At 48.0% G+C, this 26789-nt stretch overlaps 1 protein-coding gene across 2 annotated transcripts in view; it reads right to left on the minus strand.

Moving 5' to 3' along the window:
• The window catches only part of CPT1A (carnitine palmitoyltransferase 1A), an 88065-nt gene that overhangs the window by 31922 nt on the left and 29354 nt on the right, over positions 1-26789 (minus strand). For both annotated transcript variants that reach the window (XM_031015971.3, XM_055354692.2), the window contains exons 3-9: positions 26071-26210; positions 21103-21274; positions 17639-17740; positions 12845-12982; positions 10485-10562; positions 8435-8542; positions 6941-7028 (exon numbers count right to left, since the gene is read on the minus strand). In XM_031015971.3, coding sequence (XP_030871831.2) covers positions 6941-7028; positions 8435-8542; positions 10485-10562; positions 12845-12982; positions 17639-17740; positions 21103-21274; positions 26071-26210 — 826 coding nt within the window. The remainder of the gene's footprint in view (positions 1-6940; positions 7029-8434; positions 8543-10484; positions 10563-12844; positions 12983-17638; positions 17741-21102; positions 21275-26070; positions 26211-26789) is intronic.

Below are 26789 nucleotides of genomic sequence, written 5' to 3' on the forward strand. Positions count from 1 at the left end.
CAAACAAACAAACAAAAACAAAATAGGACAAGTGTCACAAAAGGCTAGAAAGTATAGGACTAGGACCAACCTAGACTGGAGATGTGAGAAAGCCCTTCCTCCCCCACTAAGGAAGTGATGTTTAAGAAGAACCCGGCCAGATGAAGAACAGAATTAATCAATATTATGCCCGATCTCATGTTTTTTTTGAGACGGAGTCTTGCTCTTATTGCCCAGGCTGGAGTGCAGTGGCGCGATCTCAGCTCACTGCAACCTCCGCCTCCCAGGTTCAAGCTTCTCCTGCCTCAGATTCCTAAGTAGGTGGGATTACAGGCACCCGCCACCACGCCCGGCTAATTTTTGTACTTTTAGTAGAGATGGGGTTTCACCATGTTGGCCAGGCTGGTCTCAAACTCCTGACCTCAGGTGATCCACTCGCCTTGGCCTCCCAAAGTGCTAGGATTACAGGCATGAGCCACTGCACCTGGCCTCCCGCTCTGATTTTTAAAATGTTTACCAAACCAAGGATGCAGGAGACCTGCTTTGGTTTGCGGAAGGGTTCCTACCAGAAACTTGGACCAAACAGCATTTGAAGCCTTCGCTTTAAAGTCACAAACAAGACAAGAATGCACAACATGACTACGTATATTCCACATTACACTCAGGATGCTGGCCGGGCAATAAAATAAGAAACAAATAAAAGATAAAGGATTGAAAGGGAAATATCAAAGGTGTCATTTGCAGCTATGATTAGCATGTGGAAAATCCAAGAAAACCTATCAGCTGTTTAAGCCAATAAGAATACAGCTGGGTAGTGGCTGGGTGCAGTGACTCACGCCTGTAAACCCAGCACTTTGGGAGGCCGAGGCAGGCGGATCACGAGGTCAGAAGATCAAGACCATCCTAGCTAATATGGTGAAACCCCATCTCTACTAAAAATACAAAAAATTAGCCGGGCATGGTGGCATGTGCCTGTAGTCCCAGCTACTCAGGATGCTGAGGCAGGAGAAGCTTGAACCTGGGAGGCAGAGGTTGCAGTAAGCCGAGATCCTGCCACTGCACTCCAGCCTGGGCGACAGCAAGACTCTGTCTCAAAAAAAAAAAAAAAAAAAAAAAAAAGAATACAGCTAGGTAGAAACACAGTTTATAAAAACCTTTCATGTTCCTATACCCCAGGGCACAGGCTGAACTGTGTCCCCCCATTCATATATTGAAATCCTAACCCCCAGCACCTCAGAATGTGGCCTCATTTGGAGATGGGGTCTTTAATGAGGTCATTAGGGTGGGCCCTAATCCTATGTGACTGTGTCCTTTTAAGAGGAGTTTAGGGTTGGGTGCGGTGGCTCACATCTGTAATCCCAGCACTTTGGGACGCCGAGGTGGGCAGATCGCCTGAGGTCAGGAGTTCGAGACCAGCCTGGCCAACATGGTGAAACCTCGTCTCTACTAAAAAATTATAAAAATTAGCCAGGCGTGGTGGCGGACACCTGTAGTCCCAGCTACTTGGGAGGCTGGAGCAGAAGAATCACTTGAACCCAGGAGGCGGAGGTTGCAGTGAGCCAAGATTGTGCACTGCATTCCAGCCTGGGTGATAGAATGAGACTCAGTCTCAAAAAAAAAAAAAAAAAAAGGGAGACTTTAGGACACGCACAGAGGGATGACCATGTAAGGACACAGGGAGGAGATGGTTGTCCAAGGAGAGAGGCCTACAGAAGGAACCACCTCTGCCAACACCTTGATGTTGGAGTTCCAGCCTGCAGAATTGTGAGAAAATCGCTGTCTTGCTTAAGCCGTGCAGTCTGTGGTATTTGTTATGGTGGCCTGGGCAAACTTACACGCTGCATAACCAACACCTTGAAAATATTCTTGAAAAGGAACAAAACAATAAAAGTGCTTAGAAACAGCTCGAACAAATGATGTGCAAGGCCTTCATGGAGAAAAGTATGACATTTTATTAAAATCGCCTAAAAAACAAAAAAGGGGCCAGGCACAGTGGCTCATGCCTGTAATCCCAGCACTTTGGGAGGCCGAGGCGGGCGGATCACTTGAGGCCAAGAGTTTGAGATCAGCCTGGCCAACATGGCAAAACCCCATCTCTATTAAAAATACAAAAGTAAGCTGGGCGTGGTGGTGCATGCCTGTAATCCCAGCTACTAGGGAGGCTGAGGCAGGACAATCGCTTGAAACTGGAAGGTGGGGTTTGCAGTGAGCCAAGATTGCACCACTGCACTCCAGCCTCGGCGACAGAGACTCAGTTTCAAAAAAACAAAAACAAACAAACAAACAAAAGTAAAAAAAAAAAAAGCAGAATGTCTGGAATATATAAAGACTTTCTACAAATCAATAAGGAAAAGATACACATCCATTTTAAAAAAATATACAAAATATAAGAACAATATTCTCAACAGAAGAAACCCAAATGTCCAGTTAACATTTTAAAAGTTGCTAACCCTTTTGGCAAAAATGAAGGGAAAAGGGTATTTTATAGATTGCTGGGGACGTGAAAGTTGGTAAAATCACTTTGAGGGTAATTTGTCCATGTCAGTAAGACTGGAAATGTCCACCAGGGCAGCCAGCAAGCCAATTCTAGGTGCCTGCTCTACAGACTGTTTGACCAATGCATGCAGGGGAGAAACATACACAGAATTCACTGAGCATCACTTAGAAAGGAAAACATGAAAGAAAGAAAAGCGTTCACATACTGGAATTGTTTTGATACTATAACAAAGTACATCATAAATGTCAATAATGATTGTACTGGAGTGGTAAGATTAGGGCTGTATCTTCTGCTAAAAGATTTTCTAAATTTTGGTAGTAATTCCATTATATAGCAATATATATTATTAAATAGAAAAATGCCAGAACTTAAGACCCTTAAGATAAGTCTATACCTCTTTCCCTTTTTTTATTTTGGGGAATTTGAATGGTCTAATTAGTGAGGATTGTGACTGATGGGATCCTGCGGTGGGGATGTCTGAGAAAGTGGGTGGGGCTTTGCCCGATGATCACCAATGAATGGCATTGCACGTGCTCATATACATTTACCTTTCTTTATTTTTTTTTTGACAGGGTCTTGCTCTGTCACCCAGGCTGGAGTGCAGTGGTGCGATCTCAGCTTACTGCAACCTCCTCCTCCCAGGTTCAAGTGATTCTCCTGCCTCAGCCTCCTGAGTAGCAGGGATTACAGACATCTGCTATCACGCCTGGTTAATTTTTGTGGGTTTCTTTTAGTAGAGGTGGGGTTTCACCATGTTGGCCAGGATGGTCTCGAACTCCTGACCTCAAGTGATCCACCCGCCTCGGCCTCCCAAAGTGCTGGGATTACAGGCGTGAGCCACCACTCCCAGGCTTTGTATTTACATTTCTTTCATTCCCAGTGATGTTGAATGCTTTTCTATAACTCCTTAAACATTTCTCCTTCCAGGGGTGCCCATCATTTCCTTTCCAATTAGGATCTTCATGGTTTTCTGGCAGATTTATAAGAACTCTTTACATATTAACCCTGTTCTCTGTTGTGAGCACTTACCCTCAATTTGTTATCTACCTTTTAAAACAGTTTGAAGTATTTTTGAAATATAGAAAACTAAAATCTTTACATGACAATATTTGGATTTTTCCATTGTTATAATGAGTTGAGCTGTTTCTACCCAAAAGATATGTCCATGTTCTAGCCCTGGTACCTGTGAAAACCTTATTTCTTAATTGGAAGTAGGGTCTTTTTTTTCTTTTTTTGAGACAGGGTCTCATTCTGTCACCCAGGCTAAGTGCAGTGGTGTGATCACAGCTCAGCTCACTACAGTCTCCACCTCCCAGGCTCAAGTGATCCTCCCTCCTCAGCCTCCTGAGTAGCTGGGACCACAGGTACACACCACTATGTCCGACTAACTTTTGTATTTTTTGTAGAGATGGGGTTTTGCCATGTTGCCCAGGCTGCTCTCAAACTCCTGGGCTCAGGTGATCCACCCACCTCAGCCTCCCAATGTGCTGGGATTACAGGCATAAGCCACCGCATCTGGCCTGGAAACAGGGTCTTTGCTGATATAATTCAATATTAAGATGAGGTCATACTGGACTAGGGTGGACCCCAAATCCAATGACTGTTGTCCTTGTAAGAGAGACACACACACACAGAGGTGAGAGCCAAGGTGACATGGAGGCAGAGATCAGAGTGATATGCCTACAAGCCAAGGAGCACCTGGACCCCCCAGAAGCTGGAAGAGGCATAAAGGCCTCCCCCAGAGCCTTCGAAAAGAGCACGGCCCTGCTGACACCTTGATCTCGGACTCTGGCCTCCAGAGCTGTGGCAGAAGAAACTTCTTTTGTCTTAAGACATCCAGTTTGTGGTCATTTATTCCAGCAGCCCCAGGAAACTGATTCAGGTATCATCCTCAGAATGGCTGTCCAGGTACACTAGGTAACTAGGTTTTATCCCAGCATTTCCCTTGTTTATTGATTTATTTTATTTTTATTTCATATACATATTTTTTTGAGATGGAGTCTCACTCTGTCACTCAAGCTGGAGTGCAGTGGCATGATCTTGGCTCACTGCAACCTCCACCTCCCAGGTTCAAGCAGTCCTCCTACCTCTGCCTCCTGAGTAGCTGGGATTACAGGTATGCACCACCACACCTGGCTAATTTTTGTATTTTTAGTAGAGATGGGGTTTCACCATGTTGGCCAGGCTGGTGTCGAACTCCTGACCTCAGGTGATCCACCTGCCTTGGCCTCCCAAAGTGCTGGGATTACAGGAATGAGCCTTTGTGCCTGGCCTCCCTTGTTTATTTTTTTAAACACATACATATTTACCTCCTGGAATCACTGTCAGTGTAGGCCTCATGTCTCAAACTTAAACGATCTTAAGGATGTCCCCATACCACGGTGCTGACTGACAGCAGGTGACAGCCTCCCCAGGACACCCTGACCCACTTCCCTTTGGGGACACTGCCTGCCCTGGTCGGTGAAGGGGCAACTGCCCCTCCAATCAGGGAGACACTGTGAGAGGATGGAGAGAACCAACTTCACTTTCCTCCACCTCGTTGCCCAACTGCCCCAGGACTGCTGTTGGCCAACACATCTGTTTTTCACATGTTGAGCTACAGGACAATGGACGACAGTGTGTGGCAGGAAGAGAGGAGGGGTTTAGCCAGAAACACTGTGAAATCCGTGAACACACATGGAGTGGGTTCTTTTTTGTTTTTTTGAGATGAAGTTTCACTCTTGTTGCCCAGGCTGGAGTGCAGTGGCACAATCTCAGTTCACTGCAACCTCCACCTCCCATGTTCAAGTGATTCTCCTGCCTTAGCCTCCCAAGTAGCTGGGATTACGAGTGCCCACCACCATACCTGGCTAATTTCATATTTTTAGTAGAGATGGGGTTTTGCAGACCAGTAGTAGGCTGGTCTTGAACTCCTGACCTCAGGTGATCCACCCACTTCGGCCTCCCAAAATGCTGGGATTACAGGCGTGAGCCACCGCGCCTGGCCAGAATGGGTTTTTAGAGAACCTCTGAAGGCAGGATCAGAGAAAAGGGGAGAATCTGCTTAGGAAAGCCCACTCAGAGGCCAGCTTTTGTGCAAGGATACAGCAAAGGCTCCCCAACGACCACCACAGTGCACACTACTGACTAGGGCTTGGTCTGGAATATTGACTAGGGCTTGGTCTGGAAGGACTGGGCTGCAACAAGACACTCAAAACTGCAGGTCAGGCCAGGCATGGTGGCTCACATCTGTAATCCCAGCACTTTGGAAGGCCGAGGTGGGACGATCACGAGGTCAGGAGATTGAGACCATCCTGGCTAACACGGTGAAACCCCATCTCTACTAAAAATATAAAAAATTAGCCGGGCGTGGTGGCGGGCGCCTATAGTCCCAGCTACTCGGGAGGCTGAGGCAGGAGAATGGCGTGAACTCGGGAGGTGGAGGTTGCAGTGAGCCGAGATCGCGCCACTGCACTCCAGCCTGGGCAACAGAGCGAGACTCCCTCTAAAAAATAAATAAATAAATAAAATTGCGGGTCAGCTCTGGCCCTTTCCAGCCAGCTTCCCAAGCAGCCCCGAGGCCCGCCCGTCATACAGGCCTGCCATGATGGTCTTGGGCTCTAGCTCACCAAGTGTCTCTGGGTAGTTCCCCATCCACAGGCACCTGGGGAAATGGAGGCCATGGACAGCACAGCCTGGGCCCGGGCCTGGCCTGGATGTTCCCCACGGTGCCTGTTCTCCCTCCCTGTCATTCTCAAGGATGTCCTGGTTTGGACGGTGGCTTACGTGGCCACCCTGCCCAGGTCAGGCAGCTGATAAAGGAGTGGCTGGAACACAAAGCCACCTTTCCAAGCACAACCCAGTGTGCGTTCCATCACAAACGCTGACTGTGAGCCGGAGCAAAATGCCCCTGAGGAATCCAGACTCAGGAAAAAAACACTCAGCTGTGCGTGACTCACGCCTGTAATCCCAGCACTTCGGGAGGCCGAAGCGGGCGGATCACTTGAGTCCAGGAGTTTGAGATCAGCCTGGGCAACACGGCAAAACCTCATCTCTATAAAAAATGCAAAAATTAGCCAGGCATGATGCATGTGCCTGTGGTCTCAGCTACTGGGGAGGCTAAGATGGGAGGATTCCTTGAGCTCAGGAGGTGGAGGCTGAAGTGAGCCGTGATCATGTCACTGTACTCCAGCCTGGGTGGCAGAGAGAGACCTCATGTCAAAATAAAGAAATAAATAAATCAAACACTCTATGAGACAGTCGGCAGTCTTCAACCAAAGAGAAATTAAAATCTGGAAATCAGTCAACAACAGTGTCCAGGCCTAAGAAAGACAAAGGAAATTCAGCGGAAGGAATGTTCACCAGCCTACAATCTCAGGAAGGGTCAGCAAAAATCAATTTGGCCCCTTTGACACTTCCTAATTCTGAGCACAGGAATGGAAAAAGTGCCGATTCTCCAGGGGGCCCCGAAGAAGCTTCACTCACCTGTCTCCTCTCCTGGGATCCGGGAAGTATTAAACATCCGCTCCCACTGAGCGGAGCAGAGTGGAATCGTGGATCCCAAAAGACGAATCTGTAACAAAAATATATTTCAAACCAACAACGAAAATCCCACAGAAGAAAAGCAGCAAGTTGGCCGGGTGCGGTGGCTCACGCCTGTAATCCCAACACTTTGGGAGGCTGAGGCAGGTGGATCACGAGGTCAGGAGATGGAGACCATCCTGGCTAACACAGTGAAACCTCGTCTCTACTAAAAATACAAAAAAATTAGCCGGGCATGGTGTCGGGTGCCTGTAGTCCCAGCTACTTGGGAGGTTGAGGCAGGAGAATGGCGTGAACCCGGGAGGCAGAGCCTGCAGTAAGCTGAGATCGTGCCACTACACTCCAGCCTCGGCAACAGAGCGAGACTCTGTCTCAAAAAAAAAAAAAAAGAAAAGAAAAGAAAAGCAGCAAGCAGCAAGCAAGTTAAGACCACATGGAAATGCTGAATGTGTTTTCTGTGCAAATTGCTTCGTTTGACTTCCTCTTTTCCAATGGCTCCCTGGAATGATTCGTTGGGGGACTCATTAAACCATGCCAGGGTGCAACTTCCTGCACAGTTAAATCCTAAATAACACATTCTAATTGATTATTGATAACTGACACTTAAAACCAAAGAAATATTCCAGGAAGAAAAGTCTTGTTTCTTATAAGCAACTAAGCAGCTAGTATTAGTTCAAAAACATCAAGGGCTTCTCCAAAGGGCAGATTACAGAATTAAAGTACAACAGATGTATATTCATTTAGGAGACACAAGGAGAATTACATCTCAGAATAATTAGGCTGGGTGAAAGAAACTAGAATTTCGAAAAAAAGAGTGCATACTGTTATGATTCCACTTACATAAAGCTTTAAAAATTGCAAACTAATCTAGAGTGACAGATAGTAGACCAGGGGGTCCAGGACCAGGTGGGAGGGAGAGATGACAAAGGGCAGAGGGGTTTTCAGGTTGACTGATGTATTCACCATCCTGACTGCAGTGATGATGGTTTCTCAGATGCATCAATATATACACATCAGAAGTTATCAAACTCTACACTTTATTTTTAAATTTTTTTTTTTTTTGAGATGGAGTTTCGCTCTTATAACCCAGGCTAGAGTGCAATGGTGTTATCTCGGCTCACTGCAACCTCCACCTCCTGGGTTCAAGTGATTCTCCTGCATCGGCCTCCCAAGTAGCTGGGATTACAGGTGCGTGCCACCGCGCCCAGCTAATTTTTCTATTTTTAGTAGAGACAGGGTTTCACTATGTTGGCCAGGTTAGTCTTGAACTGCTAACCTCAGATGATCCGCCTGCTTTGGCCTCCCAAAGTGCCAAGATTACAGGTGTGAGACACTGTGCCCGGCCACAAACTGTATATTTTAAACATGTGCAATATGTCAATTATACCTCTGTAAAGCTGTTTGAAAATAATTTTTTAAAGCAATTTGTTTGCCTACTGGTTTGATTTCCTCCCGGTCCAGTTTGCGCCTGTAAAGCAGGATGGCATGGATGGCGTTGCCGGCTCTTGCTGCCTGAATGTGAGTTGGAAGGATATACAGCAGATCCTGAAAAGCGACAAAGGTGGAGAGAATTTGCATAGGGAAAGATAAGCAAATTTAAATAATCACAGCACATCCTGCACGCTGTCACAATATTTCTAGAGATGCATCAATATACACACATATTCGGTTACATCTGCAATGCTACAAAATAAATGGTAATTTGATTTTCTCCACTTTGACTTTGTAAATGTTTTATGAGAACATAAGTCCTCTAAAACTTCTGCGCTATTAAAGATAACTATTTGCACCAAATACCCTCATGTAACACAGAGAAAGGAAAGCAAAAATTAGTCGGGGAGCAATTAGACAATCAGGAAGTTTTCCGGATGAGACACAATGAAAGGTTAAAATAGTTGTTTATATAGAGCTGTGCCTGCAGCTTTCTAAATTTTGAGACTCTGTTCCAAATGTCTACATTTTCCACAATTGGAAGAAAAGGCCAAGGAACACAGGTCTAACCTACATTTTGGAAGAGTCTATGTACACACCGTGTCCCCATTGATGTAGAAAGTGCCTCTGTTTGTGGGAAATAAACAAAGGTCTCCTGGCGGGAGGGGCATCAGATAAATAGCTCACTTCCAAATAGAGCAGGAAAAGAAGTTCTATGGACTACACTAACGGTTTTTCTTTCAGTTTGAGATTATTTCAGATGGGAAAAAAAAAGTTAAGAGAAAAAGAAAGGAAAATTTTGAAACAAAGAAAAACAGAAAGAAAAAGCAAATGATAGGCCGGGTGCTCATGCCTGTAATCCAGCACTTTGGGAGACCGAGGCGCACGGATCACCTGAAGTCAGGAGTTTGAGACTAGCCTGGCCAACATGGTGAAACCCCGTTTTTACTAAAAATACAAAAATTAGCCGGGCGTTGTGGCAGGTGCCTGTAATCCCAGCTACTCAGGAGGCTGAGGCAGGAGAATTGCTGGAACCCAGGAGGCGGAGGCTGCAGTGAGATGAATTGCACCAGTGCACTCCAGCCTCGGCGACAGAGCAAGACTCTATCTCAAAAAAAAAAAAAAGAAAAAGTAAATGATTAAAAAATAAATGAGGGAAAAAAATAAAAGGAAGTGAAGGAATGGAAGGAAAAGGAAAGAGAAGAGTTCTATTTGCCAGTTATTAAAGCAGTGGTCAAGAACCCAAACTGAGAGGCCTTCTAACCATCCATGCTTTGAAAGACAAAGCCCAGGAAACCAGAAACTACCGTCGATGCACACCCCTCTGGCGTCTCAGAAAACAGTAGGGTGAAGCGCAGCGCACTGGTGGCAGGATCTTGGCCAACCCACTGTCCCTGAGCTCTAGGGGTTCTGCAGGGATCTTAAGGCCGCTGTGGCACCAAGTTCCAGTGCTAAGCCATAAAAACAGCAGGACAGGCCAGGCACGGTGGCTCACACCTGTAATCTCAGCACTTAGGGAGGCTGAGGCAAGTGGATCACCTGAGGTCAGGAGTTCGAGACTAGCCTGGATAACATGGTCAAACACCGTCTCTACTAAAATACAAAAATTAGCCGGGCGTGGTGGTGGGCACCTGTAATCCCAGCTACTTTGGAGGCTGAGGCAGGAGAATCACTTGAACCCGGGAGGCGGAGGCTGCAGTGAGCCGAGATCATGCCATTGCACTCCAGCCTGGGGGACAAGAGCAAAGCTCCATCTCAAAACAAAACAAAACAAAAAAACAGCAGGACAGGTACAGCACAGTGAGGAATTCCTGTTTGCCAGAAACTTATTTTTGCAACCCAAATCCCCCTGCAGTAGCAGAGCACCCTGGGCTACTAGGCTAACACTGAAGGGTACTCACAGGGTTCTCCGGCCTGGAAGCAGGACAGAGAGGAGCATGAGCCAATCCCCAGAGCTTTCCCAGGCCGTCCACAGGCCTGTGAAGATGCCACCTCTGTGGACAGACCCGCCGCCCCACCGTCCTCGTCAGACAGCAGCCCGGGCGGGTGGACTCACCATGGCATAATAGTTGCTGTTCACCATGAGCGGCCCTCGTCCTCGGAGGTAGATGTACTCCTCCCACCAGTCGCTCACCTAGTGGGCGCAAACACCAGACAAACCCGCAGGCTTAGCAGGGGCCAGGCAGGCTCCCTGGCAGCAGCCCAGAGCCGCGGGGAAGGGCAGGCAGTGCTTTTGGCAGACATTTCGGCGTCTAACAGGGGCCATTCCAGAACAGGGAACGCAGTCCTAACTAGATGGAATGCGACACCGTGGGAAATGAAAAGTGTTCTTTTTAAGTTGAGACAGGCAGAAAGAAGGTACATCACCTTCATTTTGTAGATGGTTCAAAAGGGAAATAGAAAGCTGAAGTGGGAGGATTGCTTGAGACCAGGAGTTCAAGACCAGGCTAGGCAACATAGCAAGGCTCTAGCCCTACATTAAAAATAAAAATAATAAACAAAATAAAAATTTAAAAATGTTTAAGAGACCAAATGGAAAGTAAATCATAAATGTTTGACTGCTAACATGTTTTAAAAACCAAAACTATGGGCTGGCCATGGTGGCTCACACCTGTAATCTCAGCACTTTGGGAGGTTGAGACAGGAAGATCGCTTGATGCCAGGAGTTTGAAGCCAGCCTGGGCAACATAGCAAGGTTCCATCTCTCCAAAAAATTTTAAGAAATTAGCCAGGTGTGGTGGCTCACGCCTGTAGTCTCAGCTACTTGGGAGGCTAAGGCAGGAGGGTTACTTGAGCCCAGGGGTTCGAGGCAACAGTGAGCTATGATCGTGCCACTGCATTCCCACCCGGGCAACAGAGCAAGACCCTTTCTCAAATAAAAGAAAACAGAAACAAAGGCCAGGTGTGGTGGCTCACGCCTGTCATCCCAGCACTTTGGGAGACTGAGGCGGGCTGATCACTTGAGGTTAGGAGTTCCGGACCTGCCTGGCCAACATGATGAAACCCCGTCTGTACTAAAAATGCAAAAATTAGCCGGGTGTGGTGGTGGGCGCCTGTAATCCCAGCTACTCAGGAGGCTGAGGCAGGAGAATTGCTTGAACCTGGGAGGCGGAGCTTGCAGTGAGCCGAGATCGCTCCACTGCACTCCAGCCTGGGTGATGAGCGAGACTTTGTCTCAGAAACTAAAGAAAATAAAAGAAAACAAAGAAAAAACCAATGTTATGCAAAATTGCTCCACAGACTGCTTCCCAGGTCTCCCTGAAGAAGCCACCGTCCCAGTCCGTGGCACTAACCTGGTGTTCCGCAGGTGTTGTCTCTATTCCCTGGCACATGTGTCCTGAGGCCACCCAGAGGCAGTGCCCCCCAACCACCTCACAGCTGCTGTCCCTTCACAGCCTGCTGGACCCAGGGATCGCTTCCTTTCAGCTTTGTGCTGAAACACACGTACCTACAGAACAGTGCCCATGCAAGGGCCTCGTGTGCGGAGAGCTGTGCAGAGAGTTGACGTTTACCAGTCCAGCACACTGGTGCAGCCAGCGAACATGCCCGGCCTCCTGAGGCTAGAGAGACCCCTCCAGGCACTGCCCATCCACCCACGATGCCACGTCTAGCGCCACCTGCTGGTTCTGTCAGGGTCGCTTTGGACACCTTCTCTTCCGTGTTAGTTGTTCCTCAAAGCTAGACTCCCTCCCGTGCTTTGTCTGCCGGAGGCCTGCTCTTACCCTCCCAGTACGTGGAAGCCCAGCCAGCTCCCCGCACACAGGGTGCCAGCTAAGACGCTTCATTGGAGGAGATGCTCCTGGGACCACTGAGCCACACTCAACCCCAGGGAGGGGCGATCAGCACCGCCCTATCCCACACCATCCCTGCATCCACCAGCGAGCTCGGGAAGGATGCCCTTGGAATCAAGATAAACCAAAGAGGAGGATGGGAGCAGGTCTCTGGGGCAGCATGGCACTGCTGCAGGAGAAACAGCTCACAGGAGGACTCTCTGGGGAAGAGGGAGAGGGAGAAGCCTCCTGCGTGCAAAACACAGCATCGTGCCGGTGTACCTGCACTCAGGGTAAAACTGTCACTGTAGGCTGGGTGTGGTGGCTCATGCCTATGATCCCAGCACTTTGGGAGGCCGAGGTGGGAGGATCACTTGAGCCCAGGAGTTTGAGACCAGCCTGGTCAACATAGTGAGACTCTGTCTCTACAAAAAAATCCAAAAACCAAGAAACTGTCACTGTAACTACACGTCAGTCCTAACACACACACTCCACTCTGCACAGAGGTAAAACTATAGCTGGAACTTCCTAGGGTGTGATTTTGGCTAATCAAAACTGTCATTTCAGCCCTGTTATCCCTGCCCCTCAAAATTAGCGTCTTCATACAGAAAAATTTCATCAAGAAAAACTGTGTATACAGACTTACGTAATTTGTAGCCCACCAGGATTTTAACTTCAAATACCACTGTAATCTTGGTCCAAGACCGATAGCAAAATCTTGAGCAAGTGCCGTCATCCGTTTGAAGTCTTCTTCCTTCATAAGAGGCCTCACCGACTGTAGATACTGGGATTATTGGGAAAAAAAATCACCCAAGTTAAAACATATTAATCAAAGCCTATGTTTGCCTCACTTGTGCCTTAGGAAAAGTTCTAACACATTGAAAAGGTTTTAGGCTGGGCATGGTGGCTCATGCTTGTAATCCCAGCACTTTGGGAGGTCAAGGCCAGTGGATTGCTTGAGCTCAGGAGTTCAAGACCAGCCTAAACAACATGGTGAAACCCCATCTCTACAAAAAAAAACAAGACAAAAATTAGCTGGGCATGGTGGTGCATGTCTGTGGTCCCAGCTACCTGGGGGGCTGAGATGGGAGGATCGCTTAAGCCCAGAAGGTTGCGGCTGCAGTGAGCCATGATCATGCCACTGCATCCCAGCCTGGGCAACAGAGTGAGACCCTATCTCAAAAAAAAAAAGAAAAAGTTTAGACTCTTCCCCCAAGTTGGTCTTGGCAGTCCTTAGACAGGTAAACTCCCTTCAATGCTAAATGGTGTCATAGGGTAATGATAATTTAACAATTAAACTTTTTCTTCCTTTATTAGCTTTAAAAGTGTCCCAAATCCTGCATCACCAGAAAATCACCATTAAATTTTTAGAATTTAAAATAAATTCTAGAGTTGACAAGAAAAGTTAACAAGGAAATTTCAAGAATGTCTCTTATCTATTATTTGGCCCTTAATAAAAGATCTGTTCTGACCTAAGTAAGCTTTGATGACCTGCGATGGTGACCATGAGATGGGGCAGAGTCATGCTGAGAGCTGGGTGCTGGGGCTGCACAGGTGCTCAGGCAGCAGGATGGGAACAAGGGGCTGGAATAGGTCACAGAACCAGGCTAAGGCCAGTGCCCCAGGTTCAGGGTTTCCAGCCCCCACCCCGCCTCGTCCTTTTACATGTGCTACTTTGGTTGAACAAATGCTCAGAGGTGGAAACACAGAGAGCAATTGTTTAAAAAGACACTCAAAAGCTTCTGCTACACACCTAAGCAAGCTCTTACAGAAAGTAACACTGGTCAGGTGTGGTAGCTCACACCTGTAATCCCAGCACTTTGAGAGGCTGAGGTATGAAGAGTGCTTGAGCCCAAGCAATCTTGACCAGTTCAAGACCACCCTGGGCAACAGAGTGAGACCCCCCCATCTCTGCAAAAAAAAAAAAACAAAAAAAAAACAAAAATTAGCTGGGTGTGATGGCATGTGTCTGTGGTCCCAGCTACTTGGAAGGTTGAGGTGTGAGGATCACTTGGGCCCAGGAGTTCAAAGCTGCAGTGAGCCATGATCACACCACTGCATTCCAGCCTGGGTGAGATGCTGTTTCCCCCAGCAACAAAAAGTAAAACTGTTGCTAACCCCACAATTTGTCATGACATATTTTAATCCGACAAGTTGTTTGTCTGCTGTAAAAAACAAAGCTTGGTGCAACAGTAATCTCTCTATAGTCCCTCCCTGTACATTGAAAAGTAAGACCCCACTCCCTTAAAAGGGCCAGCTGTGGCTGGGCACGGTGGCTTATGCCTGTAACCCCAGCACTTTGGGAGGCTGAATCAGGAGGACTGCTTGAGCCCAGGAGTTCAAGACCAGCCTGGGCAACATGGCAAGACCCTGTCTCTACAAGAAAGTATTTGCAGGCATAGTGGTGCACACCTGTGGCCCCAACTACTTGGGAGGCTAAGGCAGGAGGATCACTCGGGCCCAGGAATTCAAGGTTGCAGTGAGCTAGCACGGTGCCACTCCATTCCAGCCTGGGCAAGAGAGTGAGACTCTGTCTCCAAAAAAAAGGGGGAGGGGGCAGGTGTCAAGCATCTTGAGGCTTATTCAAAGTAAAATGCCCGTGAATGAGACAGAAAATCATGCCCTGAATGAGCTGAAGTGGAACCCTGAGCTATGCAACACAGACAGAGGTCACTGAAGGTCAAGCATCTCTCGCTCACCCCATCCTGCCAGTGGAACAGGGGCCGTCATCAGCCCTGATTTGCAAGCGTGGGCACAGAAGAGGAGAGATGGGGTGGGCCAGGTATGGTAGCTTGTGCCTGTAATCCCAGTACTTTGGGAGGCCGAGGTGGGCAGATCACTTGAGGTCAGGAGCTCGAGACCAGCCTGGCCAACATAGTAAAATCCTGTCTCTACTAAAAATACAAAAATTAGCCGGGTGTGGTGGTGCACACCTGTAATCCCAGCTACTCAGGAAGCTGAGGCAAGATAATTGTTTGAACTTAGGAGATAGAGGCTGCAGTGAGCTGAGATCATGCCACTGCACCCTAGCCTGGGCGACAGAGCAAGACTCTGTCTGAAAAAAAAGAGCAGAGATGGGAAGAAACTTACCAAGGCCAACAGGGACTCAATAACCAAGGCTGGATTCAAACCCTTAGGGACTCAGTAACCAAGCCTGGATTCAAACCCTTAACCCGAGAAGTTTTTGCTTATTATTATAGTTTTAAAATTGGAGTCCCAGGATGTGGAAAAACTAAAGCACCCATGCACTGCTGGTTAGAATGCAAAATGGTGCAGCTGCGTGAGAGTCTCATGGTTCCTCAACGAGTTACCACGGAATTCCCATGAGCCAGCAATTCCACTCCTGGATACGTCCCCAACAGCGGATGAACAGGTTGATAAACTGTGGTCCTTCCATACAATGGAATACTATTCAGCCACAAAAAGGGATGAAGTTCATCCATCCTACAACACAGGTGAACTCTAAAGACATGCTAGTCACAAAAGGCCACGTGATTCCATTTATGCGAAATGTCCAGAAGAGGCAAATCCATACAGACAGACAGGAGATTAGTGGTTCTGAGGGGCTGGGAGAGGGAGGTAGAAGGATGGGCAGTGACTGCTTAGTGGCTATGAGCTTTTGGGGGATGAAAGGTCCTGGAACGAGACAGCAGTGAGGGCTGCGCAACATTATAAATGTACTTAGTGCCCCTGAACTGTACACTTGAAAATGGTTAACAGTACAATTCATGTTGTATACATTTTACCATAATTTTTTTAAAAAGAAAGAAATGGAGCTGCTCCCTCTCCTTTTGTTCAATTAAAGAAAAAAAAAGACCGAAGCAGGTAGATCACTTGAGCTCGGGGTTCAACACCAGCCTGGACAAGACAGTGAAACTCCGTCTCTGGAAAAAAAAAAAAAAAATAGGGCCAGGCGTGGTGGCTCACGCCTGTAATCCCAGTACTTTGGGAGGCCGAGGCAGGCAGATCACGAGGTCAGGCGATGGAGACCATCCTGGCTACAGTGAAACCCCGTCTCTACTAAAAATACAAAAAAAAAATATTAGCCAGGCGTGGTGGCGGGGGCCTGTAGTCCTAGCTACTCAGGAGGCTGAGGCAGGAGAATGGTGTGAACCCAGGAGGTGGATCTTGCAGTGAGCCGAGATCACGCCACCGCACTCCAGCCTGGGTGACAGAGCGAGATTCTGTCTCAAAAAAAAAAAAAATATTGCCCTATGTAGTGGCATGCACCTGTAGTCCCAGCTACTCAGGAGGCTGAAGTGGGAGGATCATTTGAGCCCAGGAAGTTGAGGCTGTGGTGAGCCAAGATCGCGCCACTGCACTCTAGCCTGAACAGCAGAGTGAAACCCTGTCTCAAAAAAAAAAAAAAAAAAAAAAAAGAAAATGAAAAAGAAATGAGTAGCTTTGAGGATGAAATGACAGGCTTTCTAGGTACTGCCTTGCCCTTGGGGGCCTGGCTTTGAAGTGGGGCTGCTGTGTCAAGAAGCACCCTGTCCTCAGACCGGCTAGAAGCTGACTATCACCCCACCCTCAGCTGGTGACCCTCACCAATCAGATCAAAAACATTCGCCACCCAGCAACAGATGAACGGATAAATAAAATATGGTCTAGCCATGCAATGGAATACTATTCAGCCATAAGAAGGAGGGAAATTCTGACACAGGCTGCTATGTGGATGAACTTTGAAGACATTTTGCTGAGTGAAAGAAGCCAGTCACAAAAGGACAAATATGATATGATGCCACTTATATGAGGTCCCTCAGATTGGCAAATCCAGAGGCAGAAAGTAGAAGAGAAGTTACTAGGTGGGGGGAGGGAAGAATGGGGAGTGACTGCAATCATTTAATACAATGTTGTATTTAGTAATTATGTAAAGTAGCAAAAACTGGCCTGGCGCAGTGGCTCATGCCTGTAATCCCAGAACTTTGGGAGGCTGAGGCGGGTGGATCACTTGAGGTCAGGAGTTCGAGACCAGCCTGGCCAACATGGTGAAACCCTGTCTCTACTAAAAATACAAAAATTAGCCGGGCGTGGTGGCAGGTGCCTGTAATCCCAGCTACTCGGGAGGCTGGGGCAGGAGAATCACTTGAACCTGGGAGGCGGAGGTTGCAGTGAGCTGAGATTGCACCACTGCATTCTAGCCTGGGTGACAGACGGAGAGTCCATCACAAAAAATAAAATAAAATAAAATAAAATAAAATAAAGCTTTAAAAAATGCACAAGCAGTTTCTCTATGAAACCTGACACTTTTTAAAAAACACCTAAGATGCAGCAGTGATGCATTGGAGAAAAAAAAAAAGAGTTCCTATGAGAACCCTACCAGGCACACCGCTGAAGGCTACTTGAGCCAAATGACGGTGACCTAGTTCATCATAATTAAGACCTAAGCCTTAATCCACAGATGGCTGACATTTCAGTGTGAGGCCTAAGCCACACCTACCCTGTTCACAGTGTCTTTGACAGCCGGGACCGGCAGGCGAGGCAGCGATGTCTGGAAGCTGTACAACATGGGTTTTCGGCCTGAAAAGATCTTGACCATACCCTGAAGAGAGAGAATTATATTTTCAGACTACTGCCATACTACCCTGAAGGCACCTGTTCTCATCTGATCTCGGAAGCTAAGCAGGGTCAGTCCTGGTTAGTACTTGGATGGGAGAATTACAATTTCAAAGACAAGGCTATGTTAAAGATCCGAAGCGACTTTTCCCGTGCGCACAATGTGCTAACCACTTACTGATTTTCTGTGTCGATTTATTTTTCATCTGGTCCATCTTTTACCCACCCCATACTTACAGGTTCTAGCAAATAAGCATATAACCCTGCCCTCCATGCCAATAAAAGCCTGGGCAACATGGCAAAACCCCACCTCTACAAAAAATTAGCCAGGCATGGTGGCATGTGCCTGTTGTCTCAGCTACTTGGGAGGCTGAGGTGAAAGGATTGATTGAGCCTGGGAGGCTGATGCTGCAGTGAGCCATGATCACACCACTGCACTCCAGCCTGGGCAACATAGTGAGACCCTATGTCAAAAAGCAAAACAAAAACAAACAAACCAAAAAACCAGGTAGAATCAAAGCCAAGCCTGACAGAGGCCGTGAGATGTTGCTGCCAGCGTCGTGACTGGCCAGGACCCTGACCGTGCTTCTGCACCTAGGGTGAGTCTCACCCCACCTCCTTCTGCAAGGCCCTTAGTTTCGGGATGGGCTCCAGGCTCTAGGAACAGTGAGGAGGGTCAACGTGCCTGGCCCTGAGCCAAGCCAAGGGGAAGCAGTGTCTTTCCTTCAGTCATTGCCAAGCCTCCCAGAGGACACATCTGTGGCCCTTGGTTTTAGGCTGGATGATCAAGCCTGTATAATAACCAGTCACCTCAATGGCAACCAAAACAAAGGCAGTCCTCGGGCCCAGGCGGGGAGTCCTGGTACTGCAGGGCGTTGGGACTCAGCTGAACCTCAGCTGTGAACCCACTGGAGGGAGTGCCCTTTAGCCTGCTTTGCCAAGTGTGGGAGCCACCCCTGAGTCTCTTCTAGGTGTTAAATTCTGCTTCTCTAGAAATCAGAAATTTTATATCCAAATGGTAGAAAATTGATTTGAGAGAAAAAATTGGTTTGGCTGGGTGTGGTGGCTCACGCCTGTTGATCCCAGCACTTTGGGAGGCGGAGGAGGGTGGATCGTTTGAGCCCAGGAGCTCGAGACCACCTGGCCAACATGGAGAAACCCTGTCTCTATTAAAAATACAAAAAATTAGCTGGGCATGGTGGTGTGTGCCTGTGGTCCCAGCTACTGTGGAGGCTGAGGTGAGAGAATCACTTGAGCCCGGGAGGCGGAGGTTGTAATGAGCCGAGATTGCACCACTACACTCCAGTCTGGATGACAGAGCAAGATGCTGTCTCAAAAAAAAAAAAAAAAAAAATTTGTTTGGCAAAGAGTGGAGTCCCGGTGTGTGGTGGGCACTGCAGTGACTCCCACGCTTCTCTCACAAGCAGGCTGCCCCAGAGGTTGGGATAGCAGCCCAGTCCAGGCAGGCACCACTGTGGGGGCCACCCCGAGGCGACCGAGCAGAAGGGCCCCGGGGCCAAGGTCTGGGCAGACAAGAAACCAAAGCAGACCCATGGCTTCGTATACACCGGCAGACCCACGGATCAGCCCCATTCGAGAAAGATTCTGCAGAAAATGTTTGTATGATGACCTGGTCCATTATAACCATTTAGGCCACTTGGCAAGACAGGGGTGAATAAAGCAGTTGTTTCTTTACACATGTCTGGCCCCAGAAACCCAGGTTGGGCTTGAGGTGCCGAGCAAAGCCCAAGGCCCAGGGCCATGACTACAATGGGCAGATGGTACACGGGGCACACACCCGCCTGCAGGGGGTCACCCCAGCCCCCCAGACGGAGGCCTCGAAAGTCCAGAGACGATGCCCATCTTGGAGGGTTGATTTTCAGAAAAACTAAAGCCCATAAATTTTTTTTTTTTTTTTTGAGACAGGGTCTGGCTCTGTCCCCTAGGCTGGAGTGCAGTGACACAACCACAGCTCACTGCATCCTTGACCTCCTGGGCTCAAGCATTCCTCCCACCTCAGCCTCTCAAGTAGCTAGGATTACAGGCATGCACCACCACGCCTGGCTAATTTGCCTGGCTAATTTTTGTATTTTTAGTAGAGATGGGGTTTTGCCATGTTCCCCAGGCTGGTCTGAAACTCCTGAGCTCAGGTGGTTCACTGGGCTTGGCCTCCCAAAGTGCTGGGATTACAGCCATGAGTAGCCGTACCCAGCCCCCATAAAAACATTTAAATTGAGACCGGGTGTGATGGCTCATGCCTGTAATCCCAACACTTTGGGAGGTCAAGGTGGGCCGATCACTTGAGCTCAAAAGTTTGAGACCAGCGTGGCCAACAAAACCCCGTCTCTATTAAAAATACAAAAATTAGCCAGCCATGGTGGTGTGCACCTATAGTTCCAGCTACTCAGGAGGCTCAGGTGGGAAAATCACTTGAGCCTAGGAAGTCGAGGCTGCAGTGAGCCGTGATGGTGCCACTGTACTCCAGCCTGGGCAATGGAGCAAGACCCTGTCTCAAAAAGAAAAAAAAAAAAAAAAAGCTGGGTACGGTGGTTCACACCTGTAATCCCAGCACTTTGAGAGGCCAAGGCAGGATCACCTGATGTCAGGAGTTCAAGACCAGCCTGACCAACATGGTAAAACCCCGTCTCTACTAAAAATACAAAATTAGCCAGGCATGGTGGTGCATGCCTGTAATCCCAGAAACTTGGGAGGCTGAGGCAAAAGAATTGCTTGAACCTGGAAGGGCGGAGTTTGCAGTGAGCTGAGATCACACCATTGCACTCCAGCCTGGGCAACAAGAGTGAAACTCCATCTCAAAAAAAACTAAAATGAAAAAATATAAATAAAAATAAAAAAGAAAAACATTTAAATCATGAAATTTGGACAAACATCCACATATATGGCAAAGCCATTACCTTAAATAAGGGACCCTTGGGCTGAGGGCCAAAGCAAGCTGGAGGAACATTCCAGAAGCTAAGTCTGAGTCACGGGAGCCTGTCCGAGGGGTCAGCTAAGGTAACCATTTAATGCCTGACAAGTGAGTCAAGAACGCTACAAAGAACCGGATGGACAGCACTTTTATTTGATGAATGACCTGAACTACAAACCAAGCAGACCTCAATCTAAAATGCTGCAGGTCTCACTAATGTCACGAAAGAGAAGCACTCTTTGGCCCCTGCTTTTGTGTCGTGGTGACTCAAACCTCTCCAGCCATTCAAGGTTGAGACCCAAGTCACCAACCAAGCATAGAGGGAGAAAAGGTCGCAGGGGTGTCCTTCTGCAGGGGTGTCCTTCTTCCCAAAGCCCAAACTGTCCACCCCCTCCACAGCCAGAGGGACACGCAATTACCATCCAGATCTTGGTGGCGCGACTCATCTTGCCGTGCTCAGTGAACATCCACCCGTGGTAGGAGAGCAGCACTTTCAGGGAGTAGCGCATGGTGACGATGAGGGCCACCCACAGGCCGGTGCCAAACAGCACGCCGCTGACCACGTTCTTCATCTGGCTGGACATGCAGTTGCTGTGGAGACAGACCCAGACAAGGGAGGCTGTGCGTGAGGCCACACAGTGCCACCGACACCACCAGTGACACCACAGTGCTGCAGGGCCCAGCAGCCTGCCCCAGGTACAGCCGGGAAAGTCAGAGGGAGAGCACTTGCAGGAACTGAGCTCTTAAAACACTCACGGGCACTCTCCTCCTTGCCCCAAAACCAATCATGCCAGAAGTAGCTGGCAGACCCAGGCGCCCGGGGCAGGCCTGTATGCTCTCTTCCCAGAGGTCCCTTCAGCCTGATCTGCTCGGGTGGCCTCGAAACCAACCAGGGCTAATTTGTGTCTTCTGGAAAAAGATACAGCTTTTTCCAGGACCTCAGGACCAACGGCAGAGGGGATGCTGTGAGGCCGGGACCTGGCCACCGTGAGAGCCATGCCCTGCCGACCTGTGCGTCCCCGGCAGGTGCGCAGGAGATTCTGGGCCACTTTCTTCAGCTCTTGATGAATTTTTTTCACTCAAACTTACTTTTAGATGTAATCGTAATCTCAAATTATTTGTTACAACTGTTACCTCCAGTATTTATATCAAAAGAGCTTGTTTTTGACTTAGGCGTATTTAACACAAATAAAGAAACAAACTGTGTAAAACGGTCATGTAAATATTCAACTTAAATACAGGAAATGTTTTTGTTTGTGAAGGAAGGTAGTATATATTATGGTAAAGATGGGACTTTAAAAATGAGATGAAATTCAGCTTTTTTTTTTCTTCTCGAGACAAGAGTCTCGCTCTGCTGCCCAGGCTGGAGTGCAATGGTGTGACCTTGGTTCACTGCAACCTCCGCCTCCCAGGTTTAAGTGATTCTCCCATCTCAGCCTCCTGACTAGCTGGGATTACAGGTGCGCACCACCACATCCAACTGATTTTTGTATTTTTTGTAGAGATCGGGTCTTGCCATGTTGCCCAGGCTGGTTTCAAACTCCTGTCAGGTGATCCACCCGGCTCGGCCTCCCAAAGTGCTGGGATTATAGGTGTTTGCCACTGTGCCTGGCCAGAAATGCAGCTATTTTGTGGTTTGTTTTAGTTTTGGTTGTTTTGGGAACTGCAAAATATTTTTTAAATGAAAACTATTTAAGCATGCTTCAAATGATTAAAACACCAATATATATAACCTAAAGGTGTCCCTAATATTTGAAAAGCACTAATTTGGCCAGGTGCAGTGGCTCAAGTCTATAATCCCAGCACTTTGGGAGGCTGAGATGGGTGGATCACTTGGGTCCAGGAGTTCGAGACCAGCCTGGACAACATGGCAAAACCCCATTAATACAAAAATAAAATGTAAAAAAGAAAATAAAATAAGAAATAAAAAATAATAAAAATAAAAAATAATAAATATTTCTTCAAAATAAGAAATAAAAAAAGAAAACCACTAATTTAACACTGTATAATATTTAAGTGGACAAAAACAAATTATCTTCAAGATTATATACTCTTTGCTCCAAAATGTATATCTTTCTATAACCCGTGAAATCTAGCACTGGAGTTTAACTGTAGTCTCTTTTTTAAACCTATACACTCTTTTCTGGTCATCTAACCTATAAACAAACTTGGGTTTAGGGATTTAAGAAGCTATCTTTTAGATAATCTACATTTTAGATTACTGAAAGAAAAAGACCTATATACTTACTTGATTTGCAAAAATAAAAATATTTTAGCATAAACAAATAAATGACACATTCAAGATTTTTAAAAGTATAGACATAGAGGCACTCAGATAAAAAATGTTAGCAAAAAGCTTTCTTTGAAAAGACATGCTCCTTACAAGGCTGTCGGGGACAAACTCAGAGACAAACCTCACATGACACGGATGACTCCACTTTTTTATTCTTTCTTTTTTTTAAGAGATAGGGTCTCACTATGTTGCTCAGGCTGATCTTGAACTCCTGGGCTCAAGCAATCCTCCTGCCTCGGCCTCCCAAAGTGCTGGAATTACAGGCCACTGCACCCAGCCTGACTCCACTTTTGAAGGCAGTGGCCCGGAGATACTGCAGATCCCCTCCAGGACAGGAAATGGCCCATGAGGCTGGAAGACACTGGCCCTTAACCCGGCCTTTCTAAATTTAGGCCAGGGATGGCCCAGTTTACCAAAATAGGTTTAAGAGGTACAAAGAAACAAATCTTACAAAGACCCAGATTATTAAGGGCTTTAAACAGTCAACACTTCTAAATATAATCCAGTTTTAAGAGAGCGCCTACACTAGAGAGTAAATTAAAGATCTGGCCCGGGTGCAGTGGCTCACGCCTGTAATCCCAGCACTTTGGGAGGATGAGGCGGGTGGATCACTTGAGGTCAGGAGTTCAAGACCAGCCTGGCCAACATGGCAAAACCCCACCTCTACCAAAAATACAAAAATTGGTTGGGCGTGGTGGCGTGTGCCTGCAGTCCCAGGTACTCAAGAGGCTGAGGCAGGAGAATCACTTGAACCCGGGAAGTGGAGCTTGCAGTGAGCCGAGATTGCACCACTGCACTCCAGCCTGGGCGACAGAGTGAGACTCTATCTCAAAAAGAAAAAAAAAAGATATTCATTAACCCCATGAGAGAATGAAAAGTACGTAGGAACAGCTCCAGACGCAAGGCTCGGAGGCAGCTATCCACCGCAGGCCTGTGGGTCCTGGGACCTCAAGGAAGAGAGCAGCCAGGCCTGCCCCGAGCACCCAGGTCTGCCAACTGCTTTCTGTGTGACAGCAATGACAGCAGTCCCCAGGCAGACAAGGAACCTGGCAGGCGTCCCAGCCAGGCATGCTTCTGCTAAAATGACTGGGAACTTTTATTATGTTTCTTGCAGACTCTTATAGAGGCCTGAGCCAGCATTCCTGAGCTACCTCAAGGTTGCAAGCAACTCAGCTGGACGCTCGATGACTCTGGAGGGTCCAGGGGCTTCCTGGAGAAGGAACAGGATGTGGAGGGGTCCTCTGCAGACCCTTCGCAAAAAGAGGTTCAGGAATCAGGGCACTTGCTCAAGCTGTCATCAGGAGACTCAGACCATTAATCTGCTTAATCTTTTATTTCTAGTCATCAGAATCAAGGCTGGGCATGGTGGCTCACACCTGTAATCCCAGGACTTTGGGAGGCCGAGACGAGTGGACCACCTGAGGTCAATAGTTCGAGATCAGCCTGGCCAACATGGTGAAACCTCATCTCTACAAAACATACAAAAATTAGCCAGGCATGGTGGCGGACACCTGTAATCCCAGCTACTCAGGAGGCTGAGGTAGGAGAATTGCTTGAACCCGGGAGGCGGAGGTTGCAGTGAGCCGAGATCGCACCATCGCACTCCAGCCTGGGCAACGGAGCAAAAACTCCATTTCCAAAAAAAAAAAAAATCAAATTTAGCCGTTAACTGAGTGAGTTTTCGTTTACGTCTCTTTTTCTGCCAGTTTATTTTCTTATTTCTTTCTGATTAAACAATATTTATATGCAAACAACCTGGAAGGCGTGACTATAAAGATCCAGAGCTTTGTTTTTTAGCTTAGCCCAGACCCGGCATTGTGCCTTCCACCTGCAACTCCTGGCCCCAAAACAAAGCCCAATTATGAGGAGTTGGTGGCTATTATTGACCTCAGGTGATCGACCCACCTCGGTCTCCCAAAGTCCTGGGATTACAGGTGTGAACCACCGTGTCCAAATGGCAAAAATGCCATTGGTGTAAACAAGCAGCACAGAAATCGAATCAAACGTCTGGCACAGGGCAGCAGGGACGCTTCCGAGACACTGTGGAGCTTTCAGACCCGAAAGTAAAATGTGTGTCCAAGCCCAAGGGTCACGGCTGCACGAGGAAGCTGAGTCACCCTGCGTTCCACCGTCTGGACGTTCAAATGGTGGTAAAGCAGCGGTGTTCATTCGCATTTGTCTCACAGAAGCTTCTGGGGCAGGGGGTGGGGGGACCTCAGTGCTACACTGAAGAAAGCACAGATTTCAGAGCTGTGCAGAGCTGGGTTTGAACTTCAGCTTCCCCGCTCCCTCTTCCTGTGACTTGGGCAGACACCTGCACCTGTCTGAATGCTTCCTCACTCGTAAAAGGGACCCTAATGAGAGGTCACTGCAGTGCAGACTCTGACCTTCCTAGATGGGAGTCTGGGCCATCTCCAGAACTGGATGGAATAACGGACATCACAGGCGTGCAATAAACATGTGCTATCAACAGGCGGCAGGTGGTTAGAAAAATAAAATAAAATGAACATGTGCTGAATGTTACCTAAGGTGTCTCTGGGCCTTACCTCTTGGTAGCAAGAAATAAGCCCCAGGAAAATTCAAAACCTTAGGGGTGGGAGTGACAGGGGGGTCCCTGGAGATTTCTAAACCATCCTGACAGAGAGTTAAGTGGGTGAGGTCCCTGCAGAGGACCCCACAGCAGTCAGTTCAAGGGTCACAGAACTCTGGGATGAACAGACTCCAAGTGCAAAGAAATGACTACATGGGGAATCAGCCCTTTGAGCAGAAATTCCGTTTCAGAGCCCTATTGGCCAGGCCAAGGGCACTGTCATTATTGGCCAAACCCTCGGGCCCTGACACCTCCCGAGGGGTGCCCCAGGGCCACTACCAGTCTTCTCACCCTGGTCTTCAGAGGAAAGGCCGCAGGGGACCGCAAACTCCTAGGGGGACCTTAACAGCACCCAGGAGACGGGAAGAAAGCTGACGTGAGAACAGCATCAGGAGCTTCACATGGAATCCAGAACAGTGACAATCATCACATTTGAAGAGACATAAAAACAGCAATAAAATCGGTAACTTCCCAGACAATTGGAGATTTCACAGGATTACTTACGCCGTTTCCAGGGTCCGATTGATTTTTGCAATTATTCCTAACGAGGGGTCGATCTTGGCATACATCGTTGTCATCACGCCCACCACCACGATAAGCCAACTGGAGGGGCTCGCCGGGTACACGCCAGTGATGATGCCGTTCTAAAGACAGACACCCGGGCCGTGAGCGGTGTCCTCCCACAACCCACAGGGCAATGACGCTTCATGGCCCCGGCAGCAGGGCTGCTGGGACGGCAGGCAGTGAGAAGAGAGCGTGGACAGCGTGCGTGCACTGGGAAACCACACCCCACAGGCTGGGACTCTCCCCAGAGTTTACAGCCTGCGGTGATTCCAGTTTCCTCCCTTCCACTACTTCTGAGCCAAAACCCACCCTGAAAGCTTCCCCAAGAGTGGATGCCCCGGGACATGATAATCAGCCCAGGCACTAGTTTAGCTGGTGAAGGACGTCACTGAGCCACCATGACGTCCTGGCCCCAGCCTGCTACTGTCTAGAATGCCCCGAGACCCCGGTTCCAAAACTGCTCCTCTTGCTGCCCCTGTGTCAGAAGGGCTGCTTAACCCTGAAGATTTCATGGGAGACCTCACCCCATGTCAAGAATTTGCTGTAAAATACTCCAGCCAAAAAAAAAAAAAAAGGATTATATCAAACAAAATTGGCAAAATTGTTGAAACAAGGAAGGGAACGGTGGGGATCTTTAATCAGTCCTCTTCACTCTTGTG

This window comes from Gorilla gorilla, chromosome 9 (genome assembly GCF_029281585.2).
Source record: "Gorilla gorilla gorilla isolate KB3781 chromosome 9, NHGRI_mGorGor1-v2.1_pri, whole genome shotgun sequence".
In the NCBI taxonomy this organism is placed as follows: Eukaryota; Metazoa; Chordata; class Mammalia; order Primates; family Hominidae; genus Gorilla; species Gorilla gorilla.